The sequence below is a fragment of the Larus michahellis genome, unplaced genomic scaffold, assembly GCF_964199755.1.
Source record: "Larus michahellis unplaced genomic scaffold, bLarMic1.1 SCAFFOLD_159, whole genome shotgun sequence".
Taxonomy (NCBI): Eukaryota; Metazoa; Chordata; class Aves; order Charadriiformes; family Laridae; genus Larus; species Larus michahellis.
In genome coordinates, this window is record NW_027436126.1 from 49,844 (window position 1) to 75,239 (window position 25,396).

Genomic DNA, 25,396 nt, shown 5'->3' on the forward strand with positions numbered 1-25,396 from the left:
TAATGTTCGCCGCTTGCTGAGAAGTGAGGCCAAACTGATGTTTGAGGCCCCCTGCATTCTGATGGAAAAAGGAATGACTAAGCTTAGCTTGTGCAATACGGTCAGGTAAAACTTGTACTGGCAGAGTGAGCATATCGGCCCGTCGATTGCCCTCTGCAATAAACCCAGGTAAAGAGGTGTGCGATCTAACATGTAAAACAAAATAGGGATGTGTTCGAGAGGTTAAAAGGAAAACAAGTTCCTGCAACAAAGCAAACAAATCAGCATGCAAATTATGACGCAGCACCGAGGCCTCTGCCCGTTCGACGACGCCTGCAACATAAGCAGAATCAGTAATAAGATTCAGTGGTGTAGACCACTTATGAAAAACTCAAACAACAGCGGCAAGCTCTACGATTTGAGGGGACCCGGAGACTGTCTCAACGTCCGACTCCCATTGTTGAGAGCGGTCATCCCACCAGACAATCACCGACTTGTGTGTTTTTCCAGACCCATCGGTGAACACAGTAAGGCCTTGGAGGGGCTGGTGACATCTCTTTGGTATGGATATTAAGTTAAAATGAGCATGTAGAAGCTTGTGGGACGGAGGATGTGAGGTTAGTTGACCCGTATAATCTGTTAAGGCAAACACGAAAGCATCAGACTGTTGGAATAACCATTGTAGGTACATATTAGTTACAGGTAAAGAGATAGAAGCAAAGTCCATCCCTGATAGGGCAAGCAAGCACTGCCGTGCTTTAATTACCAAGGAAGCAAACATTTCATGTTGCGTGCAAATTGTTTTAGTGGGCTGGTTGGGTAAAAAGACCCACTCAATGATTAATAAGGGATCAGGATTGTTAGGGTCCCATTGAAAAATCAAAGCATATGGCTGACGTGCAGGGTTCAAAATAATTAAATTGAAGGGCAATTCAGGCGCACAGCGGTGTGCTTGCCGTAAGGCGATGGCTTGCGCTACTTTTTGTAATGAGGCAGCGGCTTCAGGACCCAGACGACGAGGGGAGCGTAAATCGGAATCTCCCTTGAGGAGTTCAAACAAAGGGCTTAAGTCTGAATTGGAGATTCCTAGCAAGGGTCGGACCCAAGTAATGGTCCCTAATAATTTTTGAACATCGTGCAAATTTTTAATGTCTGCCTGTATGTGCACAGGTTGGGGAACTATCGTCTGGGTCCTGATGCGCCAACCCAAGTAGGTCCAAGGGGGCATTTTCTGGACTTTTTCGGGCGCAATACAGAGGCCTGCCGAATTGGCAGCGGCCGTGACAAGGGCTACGGCCTTTTCCATGAGCTCAAGGTGAGGCGCAGCCATCAAGATATCATGCATATAATGATATAACAGAACTTGAGGCAACGCAACCCTGACAGGGCTAAGTACCTTAGCGACATACCATTGACAAATTGTCGGGCTATTTTTCATTCCCTGTGGCAGTACAACCCACTGATATCGTTGCACAGGGGCTTGCATATTGACACTTGGGACTGAAAAAGCAAATTTGGCAGCGTCATCAGGGTGTAGTGGAATGTTAAAAAAGCAATCCTTAAGGTCAATAACGGTGAGATGCCAATTGCGGGGGATCATAGTTGGAGAAGGGAGCCCTGGCTGCAGAGCTCCCATATCTACCATAGCATCATTGATTTTTCTGAGATCATGGAGCAGGCGCCACTTGCCAGATTGCTTCTTAATAACAAAGACAGGTGAATTCCAAGGACTAGTAGTAGGTACTATATGTCCTTTTGCTAATTGTTCCGTAACCAGTTCTTGGAGAGCGCGAAGCTTTTCGAGTGGTAGGGGCCATTGATCTACCCAAATGGGCGTCTGAGTTTTCCAAGTCAGTTTCAGGGTGTCGCGCACCTTAATGGCCCCTCCTAAAAATGCGACTGAATGGAAGTTCCCCATTGTGACAGCACATCACGTCCCCATAAGACCATAGGAACAGGCAGCACAAAAGGCTTGACGGAAGCCACTCGTCCTTCTGGGCCTTTGATTTGGATCAATTCCGAGGATTGGTGGCTTCTACCAACTCCTCCGATTCCGGCTAGCACCTGAGGCACAGCTGCCAAAGGCCATTGTGGAGGCCACTTCGCCTGTGAAATTACAGTAACATCGGCCCCGGTGTCAATAATCCCATTCAGGATTACTTGCTGAGTGCCGTGAATAAGAGTACATTGACAAAGTGGTCGCTTCTGGGAAATGGACTGTACCCAGAGAATCTGTGGATCCCCAGTAGATCCAAAACCTCCTTGTCTTTGCTGCGGAGGTGGGTGAGGCGAAAGAGAGCTTGCGTTCTGCGGGATCAGTAGTAATTGTGCAATGCGGCTTCCTTTGGGTACTGTGCAAGGGGGAAATGGGGTCCAGGCCATGATTTTAATTTCCCCAACGGTATCCGCATCAATTACTCCAGGCAATGCAAAAAGTCCGGCTAAGGTAACTGGTGATCTCCCTAATAGTAGCCCTTGTGTTTTCGGGGGTAAAGGACCTGAAACATTAGTTGCTAATAAATGAACAGAGGAATCAAGCAACGTTACTGCGTGTGAGGTTGCCAGGTCCAATCCGGCGCTACCGGCTGTTGCTGAGCGAAGACTTGTGGCAAGGTCACACCCATCTGCATGGCTCGATTCACCGGTGATGACACTTGTGTCTGTGCGCGTCGCTGCCCCGCGCTCCGCAAGCGGTTTCCCTGTATCGGCTGCCCTTGAAAATTATACTTAGAACGACATTGATTAGCATAATGACGCCCCTTCCTGCATCGGGGACAGATCCCAGGGGCTTGAGCTTTAGCTGCCCCATTAGAAGCGAGACAATTTCGTTTGATATGGCCTGGTTTACCACAACCGTAACAATTTCCTCCCCCAGACATGCCTCTCATAGCTGCGAAAGCAGCTGCCATCGCTTCAAATTTATGGTCCACAGTACCGATACGATTACAAGCCTCTACCATTTCAACCAAAGTCGGAGCTGGTTTAGGGAGAGATTTAAGTAATTTTCTACAGTCGGCGTTAGCATTTTCAACTGCTAATTTTAATAGCAAAATCTCTCGAGCTTCGGTATTATCTATTTGGCGTTCCAGAGCTTGCTTAAGTCTATCAATGAATTGCATGTACGGCTCCCGAGGTTCCTGCGTAATAGAGGTGAATGCCTTTTGAGGTTTACCGGAATTGGGTATTTTAAGTAAAGCCTTTTTTGCTTCTTCGCGGATCGCTTCCAGGGCCTCTCGTGGACAATCTCGAGCCTGTGCCGCTGGATCAGAGTGCTGACCCGTACCCATAAGGTGCTCCATGGTCAGTGCAGCAAGAGCAGCATTATTATGACCCACGTAGCTGGTGAGGAGAGTTTGAAGGCCCCCCCTCCAATGCGACTCCCAGAGGGAATACTGGGAAGGGGTTAATAACAATTGCGCTAGCGATTTTAAATCATGGGGAGTCATAACATACGTATCAAAGACAGAAGACAGCAGGCTCGCAAAATATGCGGAAGAGAGCCCGTGTTCTGTGACGGTACGGCGCAGCTCTTTAATCACCGGGAAGGACAAAGCCTCCCACTGCACTCCCCGGCCTTGATAAATAACAGGGGCGACTATCGTTCGCGCTATTTCCAAGTCACCTTCTTTTAAAGCTTGACGTCTAATATTCGCCCACGTATCATGAGGGTCAGGGGGGTAAAAGTCAGGCTCTTTATCGGGATCAACGGGCGCCGGGTCAAGCGGATCTTCCTCAGGAGGGTAGCCTGCGGCACAGACCTTTAAGGGTCCGGGCGACTTAGCGCGTCGCGGAGGTAGCGGAGGGGGAAGCAAAGGCTGAGCTGATGAAGGTTCCCCCTTAGTATCTGGAGAGTCTTTATGGCCCCTTTCCTGTGCCTTAATAGCCTCAAAGATATCTCTCCACCACGGAAGCAAACGCTGAGCCTCGGCATTCCCTGACGTCGCTGAGTCCCACAACTTTACCCCCACATCGTCCCAAAGTTCCCGGGTAAAAATACTGGAGGCCGTAACAGTGGGGATCTTCATTTGTACCCACTTAAGCATAATCTTTAAGTCCTGCCCGGAAATATCTTTTTTATGTTTCCGGAGGAGCGTTTTCATAACTTCATATATGTCTCTCTCTGCGGGGGACATCTGATTCCCCATGTTTCCCACAGCTCACCTCTTAAATCCAGAGGGATTCCTGGCCAGTTCCTGCTTCCTTTCAGCAGCTCATTCAAAGTTCCGTGGGACTCGCAGCAAGCCGCTCAGCTAGGCGGTTCACCACCCCATCACGTCGGGGTCACCAATTTGCCACGATTGAGAGACGGGACGCTGCTTGATGCAAGCAAGATGTCGGTTTATTAGACGCGTCGGAAAGCTTTTTATACAGCTACTTAACAGTTACATAAATTACACAAATTCTATCATTTCTAATTGGCTTAGCTCTAAATGTTTCATTACAATAATCCCTCCTACTTGCGGTTTCGCTACATGCTAGAAGCTACAGTTTTGGAATGTGCTAAAAGCTACAGTGATAACTTGTTGCCTACTCCCTACTTCTTCAAGGTTATTTATCTCAGACCTGCAAGGCCAGTTGTTCCCTGGCTCCTCAGAGTTATTTGTCTCAGGTCTGCAAGGTCAGCATGCCCTCGAATTTCTTGCATACTTGTACTTTTCTGCTAGCCGCCCCCGACAGATCTGCTCTGGTGTCTCCCGTCAGTGAGGACAGAGGGATGCTCTCCGAGCACACTGTGCTCTTCACACAAGTTTTCATGGCTCGCACATGCCTACACTCCATGAGCGATGTTTACTTGCATAGGACAATTTGTCTTGTCACTCCAAACTAAGCCCTGGAAACCCTCCCTCAGCTTTTGGCTGCAATAGAAAAGGCTGGAAACACTGGAAAAAGGTGCTCAGTCCTCAGCACTAGAAGCTGCATGGGATCACAATCCCAAAGAAGCCAAGAGTTTGTCTCCAGCACAAAGACACTTGACAGCACTTTGTCTTCACAGGCTGAGGTGTCCTGGACAGACACAACCATCTGAAAGCCTTGGAAACAAAACTCTTCATTACAGGTTTGATACATGGTCCCCTGAAAGGCAGGACATAGAGGGAAACCAGGGAAACAGCTGCTCTCAGAGAGAAATACAGATCAATGCTGCCATGTGGCACTTTACATCCTCAGGACAATTCCTGTTGGTAGCTAGGAAGTGGAGAGAATGAAGAATTAGCGTTGTTCCAGCAGGAACACCAGGAACTTGAGGAAGCTGGGGTTGCCTCTCACCCCACCCGAAATGACTGTCCAGAGCTCCTCCGTACTGCAGCTCACCACTGCATATGGGACGTGGCTTTTGACTGCTGGTCATAGGAGTTATTTCAGTTGACAACTTCATAGCTAGGAAGGTTCACCACCTCCAGGGTAGACAACAGCAGGAACAGAATTCTCCTGTGAGCTAACGTCTGCACTTCTCAAAGCCTTCCAAATATTTCATCGAAAAGAAAAAATTACTTGCTTAGAAACAAATGGACAATTTTCCAAATGCTGGGTGAGTCAAGGGTATGGCAAGGAAAGAAAAAAAGAAACAAACAAACAAAAAGGTAAAAATAAAGAAAAAGCATCAGTTTCATGATGGTGTGAAGAAACAGGAAGATGCAAGGCTCTCATAAAAGTCACTTCTACACAGCTGTGGAAAACCTTCAAGAAAATTCTTTCAGTTAGAGGTGCAATCTCCACTATCCACTCTACATCCTCTTCTTTCCAGGTGCCAATATCCTGACAGCCCTGCGGGACATGCCCAGCTCCAGAGCAGCCCGGTGACGCAACAGCACAGATTCCACCCCCAAGGTTCCCACGGCCTCTAGGATGTCATTGTGCATTTCCACGACGACCCTGTGGTCTCCCCAAGGCCAGCTGGCAGCTGGCACCACACCCTATCTTGCCGGGTTTCTGCCTGCCATCGAGGTACGGCAGCAGCTCCCGCTCCTCCTGGTGCTCCTACCCTGCGGGTAACCCCCCAGCCGGCTCTGCCTGCCAGTATCCCCCCATCACCCCTCTTGGCTTCCCCCAACAGAGAGGTTGCCTCTGCGGCTGCTGATGGCATCGCAAGTGCCCACCGTGAGCCTCACCGCCCCCGCCACGCTGTCACCGGTCACTGCCAGCATGCAGCCGGGGCACTCCGAGCCTGCCCAGGCCCAGCCCAGCACCCACCAGCTGGCGCAGGCCAGCATCTGGCAGGGGGTGCCAGGGCCCCTGGGTGTCCTAGGGCAGCTGGGGCACATCCCCCACGGGGTGCCACTTCCCCCTGTGGCTGCTCCCTGTCCTCGTGCCTGCAGCTGGGGACAGCAGGTGGTGACAGGGCTCCTGGTGCCCCACCAGCCCATGGGGTTGGGGCCATGGGCCGTGGCCCACCAGGAACCCCTGTCCACCATGGCTCAGCATTGGGGGCAGGGCCTTCCTATGGCCCACACCCTGAGCACCAGCATCAAGAAGGCGCTGGAGGCCTCTGAGAATGACGTGGTGGTCATCAAGGGCAGCGGCCCCGACACCAGAAAAAAGTCCAAAGGTGAGTTTTGGGGGGGATGGCAGAGCCCGTGGGTGGCCATCCCATGCCCAGGAAATCTTGCATTGCCACGGGGTCTGGCTGGTTTTGATTGCTCTGTCAGCAGGGGTGACCATCCTGGACACCCTGGAGAAGCCCCTGGTCCTGCCTGAGCTGGGGCCACACAGCTTTGCCAAGGCCTTTCCTGAGCTGGCAGGGGACAACCTGCACTTTCAGGATGAGCACGAGCACTTTCAGGAGTTCAACGTGGACATCACCGACATGCTCGCCTGGCTCGACACCCTGGAGGGCGAGGACACCATCCCCGATGCCCTCGACATCTCCACCAGTCTCACCAGCACTGCCTTCCCCAACCAGCCCTGCCAATTCTCCGAGTACGGGGCAGAGGGTGACTGCCCTGAGGAGCAAGTGGTGGTGGCGATGCTGGGAGAGGCCTACCCCTTCTTAGGGGGGGCAACGTCCCCCTTGCTGGACCACAAGGGGACACAGGGTGGGGTGGGAACGGTCCTCCCCACCTGGCTGCCACTTTGTCCTGTAGAGACTTGTGGGGACAGTCCCATGGAGAGTCCCGTGAAGGATCGTCCAGAGGGTCCTCCAGAGAGTCCTCTGCTGAACTCCGCAGCTGCCCCCCAGCACCATCTGCCCCGCAAGGCCCAGCTGTGGAGGAGGCACTGCACAGGCAGCCCCGGGTGCTTTTGAGCTGCCTGCCGCTGCCGCCGGGCATCGTCCCCCACTGGGTAGTGCCCAGATCGGGGAAGGCGGGCAGAAAGCAGGCGAAGCGCCCCGTGCCAGAGGGCACCCCAAGAATGGAAGAGACCTCCTCACGGGACAATATCCCACCCAAGAAGAGAAAGAAGATGGTGGTGTGCCAGGTGCTCAAACACTCAAAAACCCTGGGCAAGGGAAAGCTGATGGGGGACGGTGCTGCAGCTGGTAGCAGCAGGCAGCACGTGGGCAGCAGCAAGAGGAGGGCATGCCATGACAACAACGTGCCCACCAGGCAATCCTGAACCCTGGGGGATGAGCAAAGTGCCCCACACCCCCCCGACCACTGTTGATGGGTTGATAGGGAAGGTGGGGAGCACAAATCCCTGTGGCATGCGACCCGCACCCAGCCACTCCAGCCCCAGCCCTCTACCACGTCTCGCTTTCCTTCTTAAGTCATTAAAGGTTTGATGTTTGTTTCACATTGCTTCTACCTGTGGCCATTCGTGCAGCGGGAGGTGGGGGGGTTAACGCAGCCCCTGCCCCACACGTAGAGCTGCCCCTCCACCTCTTCACCCCAGGATATGAGGAACCCCCCCAAGATTCCAGAGGGAAAACCAGCAATGTGCTTCAGGACAGAGACAGAGGAAGAGAAAAAGAGGAGCAGGGAGCAGGACAGAGGGAGAGCAAGGGGAAACACAAAAGGGACAGGAAGAACGGCAGAGAAAGAGAGGGGCTTGGAAACTAGAGCAGGGGCAGGGAGCAGGATACAAGAACAGCCCGAAGAGAGGCACAGGCAAGCAAAAAAGCGAGACCAGTGAGGCAAAGGCTGTGGGGGCACAGGCACGGGGAGGGACCCGCACGCAGCAGAGGGGTGACACGGCCCCCAGGCCCCAGGACTCAACGCAGTTCCCACTCTTGGTGCCGCCAGGAGAATGTTACAGTTCAGACGCTTCTGTCTCTGCCTCTCTCAGCTCTTACGATGGTCAGGCTTCCCAGACACACAGCCTCACACACCCGCACACACACTGCACGGCCGTGCCGCACCTTTGGTTCCACCTACAGACCCTGTGGTGTGTGGTGGCCAGCTGGCCTGCTGAGGACTGCTCGCAGGGACCCTTCCTCACCCGCAGGGGCCGGTGGCCTCTTGTCTCCGGCTGGGGGCAGCTTCCAGATGGATGCCCTTTCTGTCCTTCTCCAGCCGCTTTACCTTTTCCTGATCCTTCAACTGCAGCCTCAGCTGCAGGCAGCCAATGACATCCCTGGGGGACGTCATCAGTGTTTTCCCATGCGATGAAAATAAAGAGATTTCTGGACGTGCATGAATAGCAAGCGGAGAGCTATTGACCTTCCAAACCAGCAGAACTTGATTTGCATTTTTTCAGTGCTCCCTCTCAGACCGTGCATTTAATCTCCCTCATCTTTCATGAATTTCCACATCTCCTAACTAAACCGACCATGTCTGAAGTCACCATTCCAGCAGCGCTGGGGGTGTGCAAGGAGGCCAGGAGGCCCCCTCAGTGCCTCAGGACAACATGTCTCCTCACAGGCCTTGGTGGCAGAGGTGTCATTGCTGTGCCCAAGGGGACAAAGACTTGGGTTCTCTTGGTGACTTCCAGCCTTGCCAGTGCCCTTTGCCATCTCCACCACAGTGTGTCCTACGCTCTCCCACAGCTGCTTCTTTTTCCCTGCCGGCTGGAGACACCCATGTCGCTTCCCCACCTTGCTCTCACCCTGGCAGTTCCAGACACTCACCGACGTCTGTCCACCCTCACACTTTGTTCCATGACACACAAAGACATGGACTCATCTCAGACTCCTTCTGCATGACTTCTCGTACCACAGCCCTACCCTTGGAGTGATATTTCTGCTTCCTCATGGCCACTCTCCACCTTCCAAGCTGCACTGTGTGGCAGTGTTTCCCTCTCCTGCAGTTCCCAACCTCCAAGGAAAGCTCCACCAGCTGGGAAACAACCTTCAAGCAGCCATCCCAGCCCATCAGCCTTCTGGTGGCCTTTCACCAGACCAGACAGAAGCAAGCTCACCATGATGTCCCAAGGCTGCCAGCCTTTCAGCTTCTTGTATAGACATGACCAAGCTGCGTGCCTGCTGCTGTCCCTTCACGTACTAATGTAGAAGAGACATGAGACCCAAAATATAAGTCCCCTTGCTGGAGTGAGCCTGGGTCCTTCGGCAGAGGGCATCTCCCAGTCAATGTGCCACCCAGGGGCCTTCTGCCGGCCTGTCAGAGACACTGGCAGATGTGAGCTTAAAAGCACAGAGCCCAGCCATGAGCCAAGGGCTGACTTGTCAGCTCTCTCAGAAAGAAGGGACCTCACAGTCCCTTTCCCAGCCACATTCCTGCTGTAGCCTGTCCCCTCCAGAGGCAGAAGTGACCTCACAGCCCCTTCACCGCCATTGCCTTCCTCCTGGATGAGTTCCTGAGACACAATTGACCCCATGACCCCGTACCCACCCATCACCCTCCTTGTGGCCCAGTCCCTGAGCAGATAAAAGGGAGCTTCTCTCATCAAATTTATCTCACAGATTTCCTGCCAACGGTTTGAGGGGAGAAACGTTCCTCAGAGGAGCTGCTGTATTTATACTGGTGCATTTTGTATCTCACCTTCTGCCTGTTTCTTCTTCTTCCTCCGTCTGTTCTGTCTTCAAAGAGCTCTCCAAGGAAAAGATTCCTCGAATCCTAGGACGGCGCAGGTTGGAAGAGACCCCTGAACAGCGTTGTCCTGGGTCTGGCTGGGAGGGAGTTAACTTTCTCCATAGCAGCCCCTACACTGCTGCGCTTCCTACTCGTGCCTAGAAGGGTGTTGGTCCTGCACCAATGTTTTGGCTATCGCTGAGCAGTGCTCGCGCCATGTGAAGGCTGTCTCTCCCACCCCCTCTGAAGGTAGTACACTCGGGGTGGGCAAGTGGTTGGGCTGGGCCCTGAATTGACCAAAGGGATATTCCGTGCCATATGACATCATGCTCAGCAAGAAAAGCTGAGAGAAAGGACGGGGAAGGGGATGATATTCGTAATTAACACATTTGTCTTCCAAAGAGACTGCTATATGTATAGAATCGTTGCCTCCCAGGAGGTAGCTGATATTGTCTCCTGACAGGAAGTAGAGGAAACAATCGCATCTGGTTTTCCTCTCCTTCTGTGTGTGGCCTTTGCTTTTCGCTTGCTTCTTTTTTTTTTTTGTCCTCACACACACAGACTGTCCCCCTCTGTCAAGCTACTTTTATCTTTACCCATGAGTGTTTTCACCTTCTTTTCTCCCTTTGTCATGCTGAGGAGGAGCGGTGAGAACCTCCCATGGCTTGGTGTGCACCTGATGGCCAGCCATGTGTAACCCACCACAGTCATCTTGCCCAACTCTCCTGCTACCAAGAGTGCTAACTAGGTGAGATTCTGCAAGGGCTCCCCACAACTTGGCATCATCCACAAAGGAGGGGAAAGTGCATTTTCTCCCATCATCCAGAGGGATAATAAAAATGTTCCCTACTTCTTGTCAAGGGCTGGTCTTTGAAGGATGCCACAGGAATTGGCCGCCAGGAGGACTTTGTAGCACAGATGACATCTCTCCTCAGCAATCAGCCAGCTTCCCACCCACCACATCGTCCACTTCTTCAGCCTGGCTGGCAACAAGCTGACTCTAAGGAGACTACAGAAGACCACGTCAAAGGCCTTGCTAAAGTCTGGGTACACAACATCCCCTTCTTTTCCCTCCCACATGTCTTCTGAGATCCCTTTCTTGTCCTTCAAATGCCTGCAGATGGCTGCAGGAGGACTTGTCATATCACCTTCCCTGGTGAGGCTGACCAGTCTGTGATCATCCCCATCCTCCTTCCTGCCTTTTTGAAAACTGTCTGCCTTCTCCAAGGCCCCAGGAACCTCTCTGACAGCTCTGGCCTTTCCAAGGTGTTGGAAAGAGGTGTCACAATGACACTGGCCAGCCTTCTCCATCTCCCTGACACCAACAGCCTTCTCACTATGACACGCTGCCAGAGGAGTGCCCAGGACACAATTCTAACCTGTCCAGGCCCTTGGGGCCACTTCAAAAGAGAACCATAAGGGATTTCTTCCAACAAGCCCACAACTCCAACGGCATCTCTCTGCAGCTGACAGCTTTCCTAAGCTGTTTTTGTCAGTTCCTCCCGACCCCCAATCCTTTCTTCTCCTCAGGCTGGAGATGAGAGGATTGAGCAGGGGTGAGGTGCGTGTTGAAAGAGGGCTTTGTTAAACTCTCTCCAGAGGGCTGTTCTGGGCATCCCACTGACAGTGAGGAGGGTGCCGCAGAAAGGAGTGGCTCCAGGGAGATGAGAGGAACCGGTGGAGAAGGCCTTCTGCCTGCCCCTGCTGGGCAGGAGAGCTGCCCCCAAGTGCAGCTCTGATGCACTCACAGGATACCAGCATGAACAGGAACGGCAAGAATGGGTCTAAAAAGCAGGTTATGAAAACAAAGTCCATGAGTGTCATGGTTTCACGTCAGGAGAGTTTCAGCATTGGTGCAAACCCACCGAATCATAGAGTCATAAACAGGCTTGGGTTTTAAGGGACCTTTAAAGGTCATCTTGTCCAACCCCCCTTGCAGTGAACAGGGACATCTCCAATGAGACAGGTTGCTCAGAGCCCTGTCCAAGCTGACCTTGAATGTCTCCAGAGACTGGGTACATACAACCTCTCCAGGAGACCTGTTTCAGTGTTTCACCCGCACAAGAAGAAGTGGTCCAGTACGTGGGGAACACAACATGTACCTGGGACAAGAAGGAAATGATTGCTGTAGATGACAGAATCCCCCTAGCCAAGGTGCAGCCTTCTTCTGGAGACAACCCTTCCAGTTCACGAGCCTTGCAGAGAGCAGGGGGCGGCATATAGCCCAGTACTCCTCGTAGGATGTGGCCACCAGCAGGAAACACTGCGTACACGCCAAAGGTGCAGGAAAGAGCACTAACCATTGCTGTGAGCAGAGATTGTGCTGTCCCCAGTCGGGGGACAGTCAGGATGCTGGAGCTGGAGCAGGTTTCCAAGTTTTCCAGCAGCATCAACATGACGAGGAGGGTGTTCCCAACCCCAGTCATGGGGTAGGTCATGAGAAAGAGAGGAGGAAGAGACTTTTTCTGAAGGTTGAGGACATCTATTACTTAGGGCATTTGCTTCCCTGTTAGGTGCTTAAAAAAAACCTGTGATCGACGTTCAGAGAGGTGAAACATGGAGGGTGTGTGCCTCCGGCTACATTCCTACTCCCTAGACATGGTCTGTGCTTTGTGAAAGGTGAGAAATGCCATCTTCTAGAGGGCGATGCCACTCACGCCTGCAGAACCCTTTCTGACTGCACAGGTGAGATGCCCCACAGAGGCGCTTCTGTCACACCGTGTAGTCAAAGGGACAGGCCATGAAGAGAGGGGAGGGTGAGGTAGCACACAGGCTGTTCCTGGAGACACACCCAGCACTATCAGGGCTCTGGCAGGGCTGTTCAGAGACACGAGTCCTTCCCTGGCACGGGCAGAGGCCCTGCAGCAGACTCCATGGCCTCCTGTTGCCACTCCCGGAGGCCGGCAGCACCTCAGCCCCGTGCTGTGTCTCCCTGCTCGGCACCTCTCTGAGGTGCCCCACGGCGTGAGGAATGGACACAGGGACCTGGGGTCAAGGAAGCCCACCCCAGGGCTGCATTCAGGGGGTTTCCCAGGGGACGTTACTCTCCGAGTGAAGTGACCTCCAGCCACTGTCTGTCCCACAGGCCTTCATGGAGGCCCCAGCAACAGCTGATGGTGTTTGTGCTCACTCAGGTTAATCTCACCACACGCACATCATGCTCATGCCTGTGGTTGTTATTAGCCAGGTGTGTGGCCATTGCCCTGTGGCAGCTTCCCTGGGGTGTCCAGCACACACAGGACCTGACCAGAACCTGCTCTGCTGGTCCTTCACGTCCTGCCCAGGAGCCCTGGCTGAGCAAGGGAGCTGCTGCTTGTCCCCACCCTGCACACTTTACGCAATTAAGTTCTACACTGGTGGTGTCATTTGTGGGGAACTTCCCTGGGCGTATTCTTGACAGCAACTCTTGGAGAAGCCCTTCCAAACGTCTTTTTGCCTGAGGACCTTCAGGCACTGCCCTGAGGACATTCCCTGCTGTTAGGGAGGCCAGCTCTGTCAGAGAATTGACCAGTCCCTGCCCCTGCCTGTGCTCACAGGGCCGCCACACCATCAGCAGTGTGAGAGAGCTGCCAGAGCAATCGGGCCTTCCAAGAAGGCAAAGGATCAGAATGGAAAATGTGGAAACGGAAAGAAAGCAGCTCTGAGAAGACCAAGGCTGGTTCTCCCTCCTCTTCCTCCCTCTCCTCTCTCCTCTTCTTTCCCCTTCGCCTCTGCACACAGGCATTGCCCTACGGCTCCAGAGGGGGCTTCATAGGAAGGATTTTGAGCAAACAAGTCACTGGAAAGTTCTTTATTTCTTTCAAATAGACAGAGAGCACAGGGCCTCATTTACGTAGTCTGCGGGCCTCACAAATTTGGAAAGATGCCTCATTAGGAACAGCACAAATGACAAAATTTCTTTGTGGCCATCAGTATAAGAAGTAAAGCAAAGCAAAAAAACCCCAAAACCACAACCATACCCAACAAACCTACAGGAGATGGACTTGGCCTCTAATGAGTTACGTTATGAGTGATTTGCAGAAGACAAATTTTATTGCTTTTGAAAATCATCTGGTCATCAATTTTTGCAATGCATCCTTGAGCTCCTGCTTCCTCATGCTGTAGATGAGGGTGTTCACTGCTGGAGGCACCACCAAGTACAGCACTGCCACCACCAGTTCCAGAGATGGGGAGGAGATGGAGGAAGGCTTCAGGGAGGCAAACATGGCAGCGCTGAGAAAGAGGGAGACCACGGCCAGGTGAGGGAGGCACATGGAAAAGGCTTTGTGCCGTCCCTGCTCAGAGGGGATCCTCAGCACGACCCTGAAGATCTGCACGTAGGACAGCACAATGAAAACAAAACAACCAAAAGAGAATAAGGCACTAACCACAATAAGCCCAAATTCCCTGAGGTAGGCATCTGAGCAGGAGAGCTTGAGGATTTGGGGGACTTCACAGAACTGGCCCACAGCATTGCCCTGGCAAAGGGGCAGTGAAAACGTATTGGCTGTGTGCAGCAGGGCAGTGAGAAACCCACCGCCCCAGGCAGCTGCTGCCATGTGGACACAAGCTCTGCTGCCCAGGAGGGTCCCGTAGTGCAGGGCTTTGCAGATGGCAACGTAGCGGTCATAGGACATGACAGTGAGAAGATAAACCTCTGCTACAGCACAGAAAAAGAAAAAAAATACCTGTGAAGCACATCCTGTGTAGGAGATGGCTCCAGTGTCCCAAAGGGAATTGGCCATGGATTTGGGGACAGTGGTGGAGATGGAGCCCAGGTCAAGAACAGAGAGGTTGAGGAGGAAGAAGTACATGGGGGTGTGGAGGCGGTGGTCACAGGCGATGGTGGTGATGATGAGGCCGTTGGCCAGGAGGGCAGCCAGGTAGGTGCCCAGGAAGAGCCCGAAGTGCAAGAGCTGCAGCTCCCGTGTGTCTGCCAATGGCAGGAGGACGAACTGGGTGATGGAGCTGCCATTGGACATTTGTTCACCTTCAGTGTGGGGGACTGTTGAAAGAGAAGACATTGACAAATTCAGGCAGACTGAGCCAATCCCATTCTTTTTTTCCCCAAAAATCTCCCCGCGATGACTTCTCCTTTGTAATAATTTCGTTCAGCTCCTTTTTGGAGATCAGGTTTGTGCTACTGAGGGCACTTTCCTTGCAGGGGCAGAAATCCTTCTTTTTCCCATTGCCTTTCGCCTGAACACTGCTGAGCCCTGAGGGACAAAAGGGCTCTCTGTGCCCTAGTGCAGAGTCAGGAGAGCTGCTCTGCACACCAGTGACCTGCCGGGCACCACCCAAGTGTCCTGTGCTTACACCTCCATTGGACAATGGTCCCCCTGACAATGTCCTTGAAGAAGAAAATGGACTACTGTTACTGTTTGGGGAAGGATCCAGTTTCAAAGTCGGTTTCTCCCATCTGGTTTCTCTTTCCCTGTGCAGCGGAGCAGAGAGGGATGCAGCCGGCTGGCGTGGCTCTCTGCTGCCTGGAGCTGCCCCTGCCAGGAGCTGCTTCTCTGTGCCCACGTCTCCTCCCTGTCCCTGCTCCCAGAGCCCATCCTACGCGCTGGATGCCAGGAGCCCAGCCCTGCTCCCAGAGCCCATCCTACGCTCCATGCCAGGAGCCCAGCCCAGCTCAGCAGCAGAGGACCAGCCCAAGGCAGCCCTTTCTCTGCCCCCTCGGGGATCCCTCCAGGTGTCCCTGGGGCTCCAGGGAACCTGCTAGGAAACAGGATGAAGCAATCACTAAGCTGGGGAGAGGCTCTTCCTTCCTGCACTGTCATTTCGTGTATCAGGAAAACAGTGAGTCTCAAGAATCCTATTTTCTCATCCCATCATTTGTCAGGACACCCAGACAGGGATAGGGAGTAATCGCCTTTATCCCTCCTGCTGAGGGAAGGAATTCAGCCGAGTCAATCAAGGCGTCTCATCCCGGCTCTGTAGCCCTGGGGCCGGAAGGGGACTCAGCTCTCTCCCGTGCCTGCCACAAACCCGCAGGAGGTGGGATTCTTCTTGCCTCCGTTCAGGCGTGCACAAGATGAGCACCTGCAAGTGAGCTGTTTGTGTCCACTCCCTTGCTAATTAATGGAGAGTGAGGGAGTTGTTCAGGTGGGAACACCTGGTGACATTTGAGGTGACACCAGAGTTTGCCCAGGATATGTGCAGGTGACTGCAAGCCCTAATGCAGCAATGCTGAGACACAAGACAGCATCTGGGGGCAACATCATGGAGCCTGGTGAGGAATTTCTTTGGCAGATGGAAATGAAAGTAGATGTTACATTTTGGACAGATAAAACCTTCAATATTCCCTACATCCACAGCACCTACAGAGGTGGTCATCTGACCAAATGCAGCTAAGTCCCTCTCTTTCTCTTCTCCACCAGGTGTATTTCCTAGATCTCTGCTGACTGTAGTGGCAGGTGTCTCGTGGACATTCCCCCATTGCTCAACCTAATTCAGGACAGCTCCTCAGTGGCCATATTCGGCTTGTTGTGCCACCTGAGATGCCAGCGCCCCCCAGAACAACTGCAGGTTGCTGGCAGGGACAGCACAGCACCTACGGGAAAGCCATTCCTGATCAGAGCAGATGCTTGACAGACACCCCAGAGAGCACTGCGGCCAGATTTGGTTCCTTTGGGCAAGCCTATGTGGCAGCCCAGGCAGGTTTGGTTTCTGTCCATCAGCAACCGAAACCCACCACTGCAGTGAGGCCCAGTCTGACCCATCTCCACCCAGTTGACGCAGACCAGGTCATGAACAAGAAGCCCATCACACGGAGGGCTCAACTCATTTGGCTGCTCCCAGACTCTGCTGAGTCTTCTTCCAACAATCCTTTGCTGAGCCCCTCGGTGATATAACCAACGAAGAGGCGACTGATTGTCACAGTGCTCCTCGATCACAGCATCTCCACACCCAAGGACATTTTCAGCAGCAGCTTGTCCTCCTGGAGATCAACTTTCCCTCCAGCACAGCTCTTTGGGAGCATCAAAGCCTTTTCCTGGCAGGGCTACAGAGCCCAGCCCTGCTTTTCTGGCCTCTGGGTGAACAGGATTTTCACTTTTGGTGCTTTCACATTGCTGCCCTCCGTCCACTCCAGCATGTCTCTGATCTCAAGCAAAGCATTGCACATACTGGGTCTTGGGGACTTGGTACTTAGTGACAAGGCTGAGCGTGGCCCCAGTGCTCCAGCCAAAGTGATGCAGTGCACCAAAAGTGCACCAACACCCTCAGCCTGGGGCACAGAGCGGAGGAGCTGGAGTCCCATGTACTACCACAGAGTTTTGATACTGGTGGAAGAAATGGCGAGGAGTGCTGGGAAAGCTCCAGCTGCTAGTTGTAAGAGACAGACTGTAAATTCCCTGACAAGGGGCAGAAGGCCCTCCAAGCCTTCAATGGAAAGCCTCCAACACTCGCAAGGAAATAAATAATGCAGGCCTGGCCTTCAAAGAACTGATAAGGCTCACAGTTCTAGCACCGGAAAGTGTGGGAGAACCGTCTTGTGAAGACAAGATAGCTCTGCCACTCGTGTGGTGAGCTTGCTAGTTCTCAGTTCTCAAGGCCATTGTGTCTGAGAAGTGACCTTTGCTTCATTATCCATGAAATACATATGAAAGCACGCACACCCCTGCATATGATAATGAAGATTATAGAGATCATGCTAAACATGTATGACTATAGTTCTCTTCCCACCCAAATGATGCTACACATCAGCCAGGAGGAGGAGACATCTGAGATGGAACTACCCCATAATGAGTGGGGCGGGCTGTGCTAATTCGGCAAACATAAAAGGGGAGGAAGACGAGTATGATGGGGGTGGATTTACAGGAGGTTGCTCCTACAAGACCTCCCCTGAGTTTTGGCTGTCTCAATGCTGAAACTGGGATTGGTGAACTCTTCATCTTTTCCTGCTGTCTTTTCTTATGGAGCTCCTCTATGGGATGTGCAAGAGGTTGGGTGAGTCCTTTGTGGGTGAGGATCAGAGGAGAGGCCTCTTAGTGTGGGAGACAAAGCACCTGCAATCAGGATAAGGAAGCGGAGAAAGGCTTATTCAAGAAACCCAAAGAATTGCCAGGTCTTATTGGGGATTTTAATGACCGTGGCACGCACTGGAAGAGGAGCACAGCAAGACGCACACTGTCCAGCAGGTATCTAACCCTAACCCTACCCTGCCCGAACCGTAACCTAACCCTGCTCTGAACATAACCCTGACCTTATCTTAATCCTAACCCTAATCATTGCCTGACCCTAGCTCTACCCCAACCCCAGGTCATAACCCTTGACTCTAACTGTAACCCGCACCCCAACCTTACCCTTACCCTAACCAAACCGCAACCTATTTGAAATCTAACCCTAAACCACATGAACTCTAGCTCTAATTTAAGCGTGAACATGAACCTTAACTAACCCTGACCTAACACTTATCTTAACCCAACAGCACGTATGTAATGAAATCTGTATCATCCTATCAGGCAATGATTACCATGGTAAGTTTGTCACAAAAGAAACAAACTTGAGCATAGTGGGAGCACAACTGGGATGGACAGACAAGCTGGTATCACCTTGTCAGTGCTGTCTCAAGGCCTGAGCAGTCGCCTTTCGCTTCCTCATGATCTGGACGCACCACTGTGTGTCACCCAAGTCAGACCCTTGGGTCAGATGAGCTGTTTTTCAGTTCTCATATACTGTGTTCCTTGTTTCTCCATTGACTCTGACAAGAGCTGAGTTACCTAGATATCCAGGCTGCAGATGGCATATTCCTCATGCAATGACCACTTGACCCCACCTCAAACTGAGATTCTTAAACATCTCTCAGCTGAGTCCCTTCTCCATAAGAAGCCACCTGCTGTTGTGGTGCTGCTAGATTGTAGCTGACACCCTTCAGGTGTGCCCAGCAAGAAGCCCTTCTGCTCTGGGAAGGGGGGCAATGTGAAGGGAAGGCTGAGCTCCCCAGGCAGCAAGAGCACTGCTCTGCTTCTGTGAGGGCTTGCAGGGTTGGGATCAGAGCGAATGGGCCCTCGGCTGCATTTGTAAGCTGTCAGAAATCCAAGCGACAGAGCAGCAGGTTTGGGAACGCTGAATGATTTGGGACTTATTCAAAAGTTATAGATGCCTGACCTGTGCGGGAAAAATGGGTGTCATGGGGATATCACACGCTTTTAATCACTTTCTTCTCCGTATGATTGAAACCTGCATAAACCAGTTTTCTTGCTTGCACAAAAATGTCTTTTAGCACCCTGAAAACTGGTAATTTAAGCATAACCTGCTGCTTCTCTGTCTTGTTTAAATGTGCCATGGATGCATCAGTGTCACTGGATTCTTTGGCGGAGAGAAGCCTGTGTTACTTCTGACGGGATTCACCCTTCACTAGGCAAAAACTGATGATTCAGATCTAAGATAGTCTCCCAGATCTTTGTGTGTGGACGCAGCGTCAGGGGATGAGCTCTCCCATGTGAGGAGAGCTGGGATTAATCTCTCTCACTAAGGTCTAAGCATCAAGTCATACCTTGCCTTGCTTTGGCTTGTTTGCCTCTCCTTGCCTAGCCTTGCCTTTCTTTGTCTTCCCCTTTTTCATCCTTCCCCCCTTTTAACCCTATTCCTTCTTAATGTTCTTACATTAAATACACCTCTGATGAGATCTGGACAAGGAACGTAAGTAAGGCTGTCCTTAAAGGCACTAGTATTTGTCTCTTTTCTTCCTTTTCTCTCATCTTTCAATAGGTATTCTATTTAATAAAATCACCTCTAAAAGAGAAAGTCAAGTTTCTTTTACCCATATGACAATAAACCCCCCAGTTATTCAGGCTCAAGGACTCTGTTCTCTCTCTTTACAAACCTCTCCTCTGCAAGCGACCCACGTTAGATTTCCAAACATTCATGCCTATCTTGGTCGAGCTCTCCTAATCCTGCAATCGCGTGTATGCTGATGTTTGTAGTCTTTCTCTAGGCTTGAAGTGTCTGTGATGGTGGACAGGCCACCAGCATCCTCTGAGAGCCTGTTGTTTGAATTGCTCTGTGCAGGAAAAATGCCCCAAAGAAAAGGCCTGGAGAATCACACCGGTGGATCTGGATTCATTCTTCTGGGATTTTCTGACCAGTCCAGCCTGCAGGGCTTGTGCTTCACAGTATTCCTGGTCATCTACCTCATGGTCCTCACAGGGAACAGCCTGATTGCACTCATCACAGTAGTGGACTCAAGCCTCCACAGCCCCATGTATCTGCTACACATCAGTCACTCTGCCAAAAATGCTGGTGGTTTTCCTGCTGGAGGATGGCAGGACCTCCTTCCTTGGCTATGCTGCCCAGCTGTATTTCCTGGTGTTGCTGGGCAGCATCAAGTGCCTTCTTCTGGCTGTCATGGCCTATGACCGCTACATAGCCATCTGTGACCCCCTGCACTACCCCCTCATCATGAGGAGGGGTCTCTGCATCAGACTGGTGGTGGGGTCGTGGGTGGCTGTTGTACCAGTGCAAGTAGGACAGACCTACCAGGTGTTCACTTTGCCCTCTGTGCATCCCATGACCTTCATCACTTTTTTTGTGATGTCCCCCCTCTGCTGGAGCTGGCCTGTGCAGACACGTTCTGGAACCAAGTGACACTGTACACCATCATCCTGGTATTTGCAATCTTTCCCTTCTCCTTAATAGTTATTTCTTACATTAAAATTATCAGGGCAATTCTGAAAATACCTTCAGTTCTGGGCAGACACAAAGCCTTTTCCACCTGTTCCTCACAGCTTGTGGTGGTGACACTTCTATGGCTCGGCCACAGTCGTCTACCTAAAGCAACGGTCAAGGGATTCCGTAGACACCGACAAATACCTTGCCCTGTTTTACACAATTTTTACCCCAGTGTTTAACCCTGTCATCTATAGCCTGAGGAATAAGGAAGTGAGAATTGCCTTGAAGAGACTCCTACGGACAAAGTGGTACTACAGAGTACGTAAAATCCTCTCAAATAGTCCCCAAAAAGTCCCACTGGGCTACATGGTTGCCTGAAGAAAGGCATCTCATACCTGCTGAAACAAAACCATGTGTCCGGCCTGGCTTTCATCCTCCTCAAGAAGGGGAAAGGTGTCCTGAGGCATTCCTCCTATGTTGTGTCCCACCTTGATATCTTTGTACTCTAGAGCATCTTCAGCACCTCTGAGTAGTTTAATGCAAACAGCTACTTCAAGCTGTGTCTGACCAAATAATGTTAAAGGGAAATAGTCAAAGCATGGTCAGTAGCCATTGATGCCCAGAAAGTGAGACAAGTGGTGAAGAGACGACCAGCCTCACATTTGAGAAATCGCTTGCTAGACCCCACGGGCTATCTTCTATAGCATCCCTGCATGGAATCGCCTTAAAAGTGTTCAAAGATATGAAGGGCTTCAAAGCATCTCCCCCTGCTATGATGTCTTGCTCTGAGTTGTGTAATTCTTGACTAACCTGACATAAAAATAAAAGATAAAAAGGTCACCAGGAGGACAGTCAAGCACTGGAATGGGGTCCCAGAGAATGGTGGAGTTTCTGTTTGTTGTGGTTTAACACCAGCCGGCAACTAAGCACTACACAGTCGCTCACTCACTTCCCGCCAGTGGGATGGGAGAGAGAATCAGAAGGGTAAAAGTGAGCAAACTCCGGGGCTGAGATCAAGCAATTTAATTGGTAAAGCAAAAGCCGCACACTTAAGCAAAGCAAAACAAGGAATTAATTCACTACTTCCCATCGGCAGGCAGGTGTTCGGCCACCTCCAGGAAGGCAGGGCTCCATACCACGTAATGGTTACTTGGGAAGACAAAACGCTGTAACTCCAAGCATCCCTCCCTTCCTTCTTCTTCCCCCAGATTTATATGGTTGAGCATGATGCTACATGGTACGGGATATCCCTTTGGTCGGGGTCCACTGTCCCAGCTGTGTCCCCTCCCAACTTCTCGTGCACTCCCAGCCTACTTGCTGGTGGGGTGGTGTGAGGAGCAGAAAAGGCCATGGTGCTGTGTAAGCGCTGCTCAGCAATAATGGAAACATCTCTGTCTTATCAACACTGTTTCCAGCACAAATCCAAAACACAGCCCCATACCAGCTACTGTGAAGAAAATCAACTCTATCCCAGCAAAAACAAGCATTTATGTGCCGAATCTGCTTTGCCACTCTGAAACTGTCTCTGAAAAACTAGCCCAGTGGGGGTTTTTAGCCCAAATGCATATGCAGCACTGAAGTGTGTTTCCGTATTGTCCTGGTTTAGGCCGAGTTGGCCAATGACGGACAACAGATGCTCTCCCCCAGCTCTCACTCCGAGGAGAGGAAGGAAAGAAAGAGATTTATGAGTTTAGAAGGAACTAATCTACTTTAATGAAATACTCGTAATAAAATAAAAAGGAAATAATGAAATAGATACAATATCTAGAAAACTGTATCAAGCTCCAAGGATGATGTCACTGTCAGGCACTGGGGAAGTCCCAGACTGGACTCAATGACGGACAGGAACTGGATTCCAGGTCTGGAGCCAAGAATGCACAGATCGGGGTCAAAGGCAGATTAACACTGAGCATTCCGCCACCTGAGGAACCTGAACGTACACAAGTCCACATGATGGACAGACGATTCCCTGTCCTCTCTCTGCCTAGCTGAACAAGGTAACTTAGAGGAGAGGGGGCTGTAGGAACGTGTTTCTGCCCAGCGAAGCAGGTGTGTCTCCCCACTAACTCCCCCACCTTCCCAGGTACCCTTAAAAATAAGTATGAGGCTCTGCAAGGGGAACTCAATCATGACGAGGAGGATAATTCAGTGTCCACAGAGGTGTCACCACAGTTAAATCAGACTACGCCTCCCATCAAAACATCTTCAGTTAAGGAAAAAAGACCGGTCATTGTTGTAGGTGACTCCCTCCTGAAGGGAACGGAAGGCCCAATATGCAGAACAGACCCACTTCTCAGGGAAGTCTGCTGCCTCCCTGGGGCCCAGGTTAAAGATATAAAAAGAAAACTTCCCTCCCTGGTAAGACCCTCAGATTATTACCCACTACTAATTTTTCAGACAGGCAGAGATGATCTGTTAACAAGAAACACAAGTGCGATCAAGAGAGACTTCTGGGCCTTGGGATGACTGGTTAAAGGGTCAGGACTGCAAGTCATGTTCTCCTTGGTCCTCCCAGTCACAGGGAAAGATGAGGAAAGCAACAGGAAGAGCTGGAAGATCAATACTTGGCTCTGAGCCTGGTGCCAGTGGCAGGACTTTATTTTTTTTGATCACAGGATGGTTTACATGACACCAGGCCTGCTGGAGACAGACGGGGTACGCCTGTCTCAAAAGGGGAAAAGGATCCTTGCACAGGAGTTGGCAGGGCTCATCAAATGGGCTTTAAACTAGATTTGAAGGGGAAAGGGGATGAATCCAGCAGCAGAGAGGCAAGGGTCTTTGATGGCTTAGAAACTATGGCTGCGCCTGGGAATGGTCAGGTAGAAGTCAAGCCTTCTTCCAGCAAAAAGGTGGCAGGACCAGTAGCCCAGCTGAAGTGCTTCTTGTCCTGGGTTGAGCAACACAGGACTAATTTATCTTCTAATGTCTGGGAAAACGTCATTCTTAGAAGATTCTAGTGTCTGAATTCGTGAAAATATTTGCTTTATAGCCAGCTAGGCTACGTGGGATTCAAGGCCTCGGTGTTTTCAAGCCTTGGCAGGTGCAGGTACGAGGAGGAGCGAGGCCTGGGCATTTGACCCAGGCTGGCGAACAGGATTATTTCATACCATGAACGTCACATTCGATACAAATGAGAAAGTTTGCTGCGTCGTTTCTCTCTCCCTTGATGGCTGTGGTGCAGAGAAAGTCCTTGCCCCGGTGCCGGACCCCTGAGCCCTTCCCTCCCTCCTGAAGCCGTTGCTCTTGCAGTGTCCGACATTTACTCTCCCCTGCTGGGAGTGCACAGCTTCCTACTGATAGAATTGGCTGAGTATAATTCTTGTACATCTTATATTAGTATTGGGATTAATACTGGTGCTTTAATATTGTTGTTAATTATTTAGTCTTGTCCTATTAAATCTACTTATATTTCAACCCTCATGTTTCCTTGCTTTTCGTGATTCCCCTTTCTGCGTGGGGAGGGGTCACTGGGCGATAGAATAGTTGTCTAAATGACAAGAAATTGTTATGGGTTTTCTGAAAACATAACACGTTTACACTAATGCACGCAGCATGGGCAACAAACAGGAGGAGCTGGAAGCCATTGTGCAGCAGGAAAACTATGATGTAGTCGCCATCACAGAAATGTGGTGGGATGAGTCGCACAACCAGTGCTGCATTAGATGGCTACAGACTCTTCAGAAGGGACGGGCAAGGAAGGAGAGGAGGTGGGGTGACTTTGTATGTGAGGGAGTGTTAGGAATGTCAAGAGCTTAATGATGGTGACAATAGGGTTGAGTGTTTATGGGTGAGAATCAGGGGGAGGGCCAATAAGACAGATATCATGGTGGGAGTCTGTTATACACTGCCCAACCAGGATGCAGAGGTGGATGAAATATCGTACAAGCAGCTGGGAGAAATCTCATGATCGCTGGCCCTTGCCCTGGTGGGAGACTTCAACCTACCTGATACCAGCTGGGAGCACAATACGGCTGAGAGGGAACAGCCTAGGAAGCTCCTGGAGTGTGTTGCGGAGAACTTCCTGACACAGCTGGTGAGGGAGCTGACAAGGGAAAGAGCCCTGCCGGACCTGTTGTTTGTAAATGGAGAAAGACTTGTGGGGGATGTGACAGCTGGAGGCCATCTTGGGCATAGTGACCATGAAATTATTTTCAATTCTCAGAGGAGCAAGGAGGGTGATCAGCAGAACTGCCACCATGGACTTCCAGAGGGCAGACTTTGGTCTTTCCAGGAGGCTGCTTGACAGAGCCACTTGGCAGGCAGTCCTGAAGGGCAAAGGAGTCCAGGAAGGCTGGACATTTTTCAAGACGAAAGTCTTAAAGGTGCAGGAGCAGGCTGTCCCCATGTGATGTAAAATGAGACATCAGGGAAAAAAGACAGCCTGGCTGAACAGAGCGCTACGGTTACAACTCAGGGAAAAAAGGAGAGTTTATGGTCTTTGGAAGAAGGCCACTCAGGAAGGCTACAAGGATGTTGTAAGGCTATGTAGGGAGAAAATTAGCAGGGCCAAAGCCCAACTAGAACTTAAACTGGCTTTGGATGTTAAGAACAAGAAGAAAAGTTCCTATAAACACACTAGTAACAAAAGGAGGACTCGGGAGAATCTCCATCCTTTATCCGATGAAGGCAGTAACATAGTGACAAAGGATGAGGAAAAGGCTGAGGTACTTAGTGCCTTCTTTGACTCCTTCTTTAGTAGTAGAGTGGGTTGTTCCCTGAGTACCCAGACCCCTGAGCTTGTAGACAGGGGCAGGGAGCAGAACAAAGCCCCCATAATCCAAAGGGAGATGGTGAGGGACCTGCTCCAACAGCTAGACATACACAAGTCTATGGGGCTAGGTGGCCTCCACGCGAGGGTACTGAAGGAGCTGGCAGAAGTACTCACCGAGCGACTTTCCATCATTTACCAGCAGTCCTGG

The 25,396-nt window shown here is 51.3% G+C and overlaps 1 protein-coding gene and 1 pseudogene across 1 annotated transcript; one reads left to right on the forward strand and one right to left on the reverse strand.

Annotated features, from left to right (window-relative positions):
- Positions 1-13,927: 13,927 nt before the first annotated feature.
- Positions 13,928-14,842, reverse strand: LOC141737061 (olfactory receptor 14J1-like). Its single transcript, XM_074571673.1, has one exon. It carries the CDS (start codon positions 14,840-14,842, stop codon positions 13,928-13,930), a length of 915 nt encoding a protein of 304 aa, XP_074427774.1.
- A 3,004-nt stretch (positions 14,843-17,846) lies between these two features.
- Positions 17,847-20,855, forward strand: LOC141737055 (olfactory receptor 10AG1-like; annotated as a pseudogene).
- The last annotated feature ends 4,541 nt before the right edge of the window (positions 20,856-25,396 follow it).

Coding starts and splice junctions, on each gene's coding strand:
- LOC141737061 (XM_074571673.1), bottom strand. CDS start 14,842: ATGTCCAATGGCAGCTCCATCACCCAGTTCGTCCTCCTGCCATTGGCA.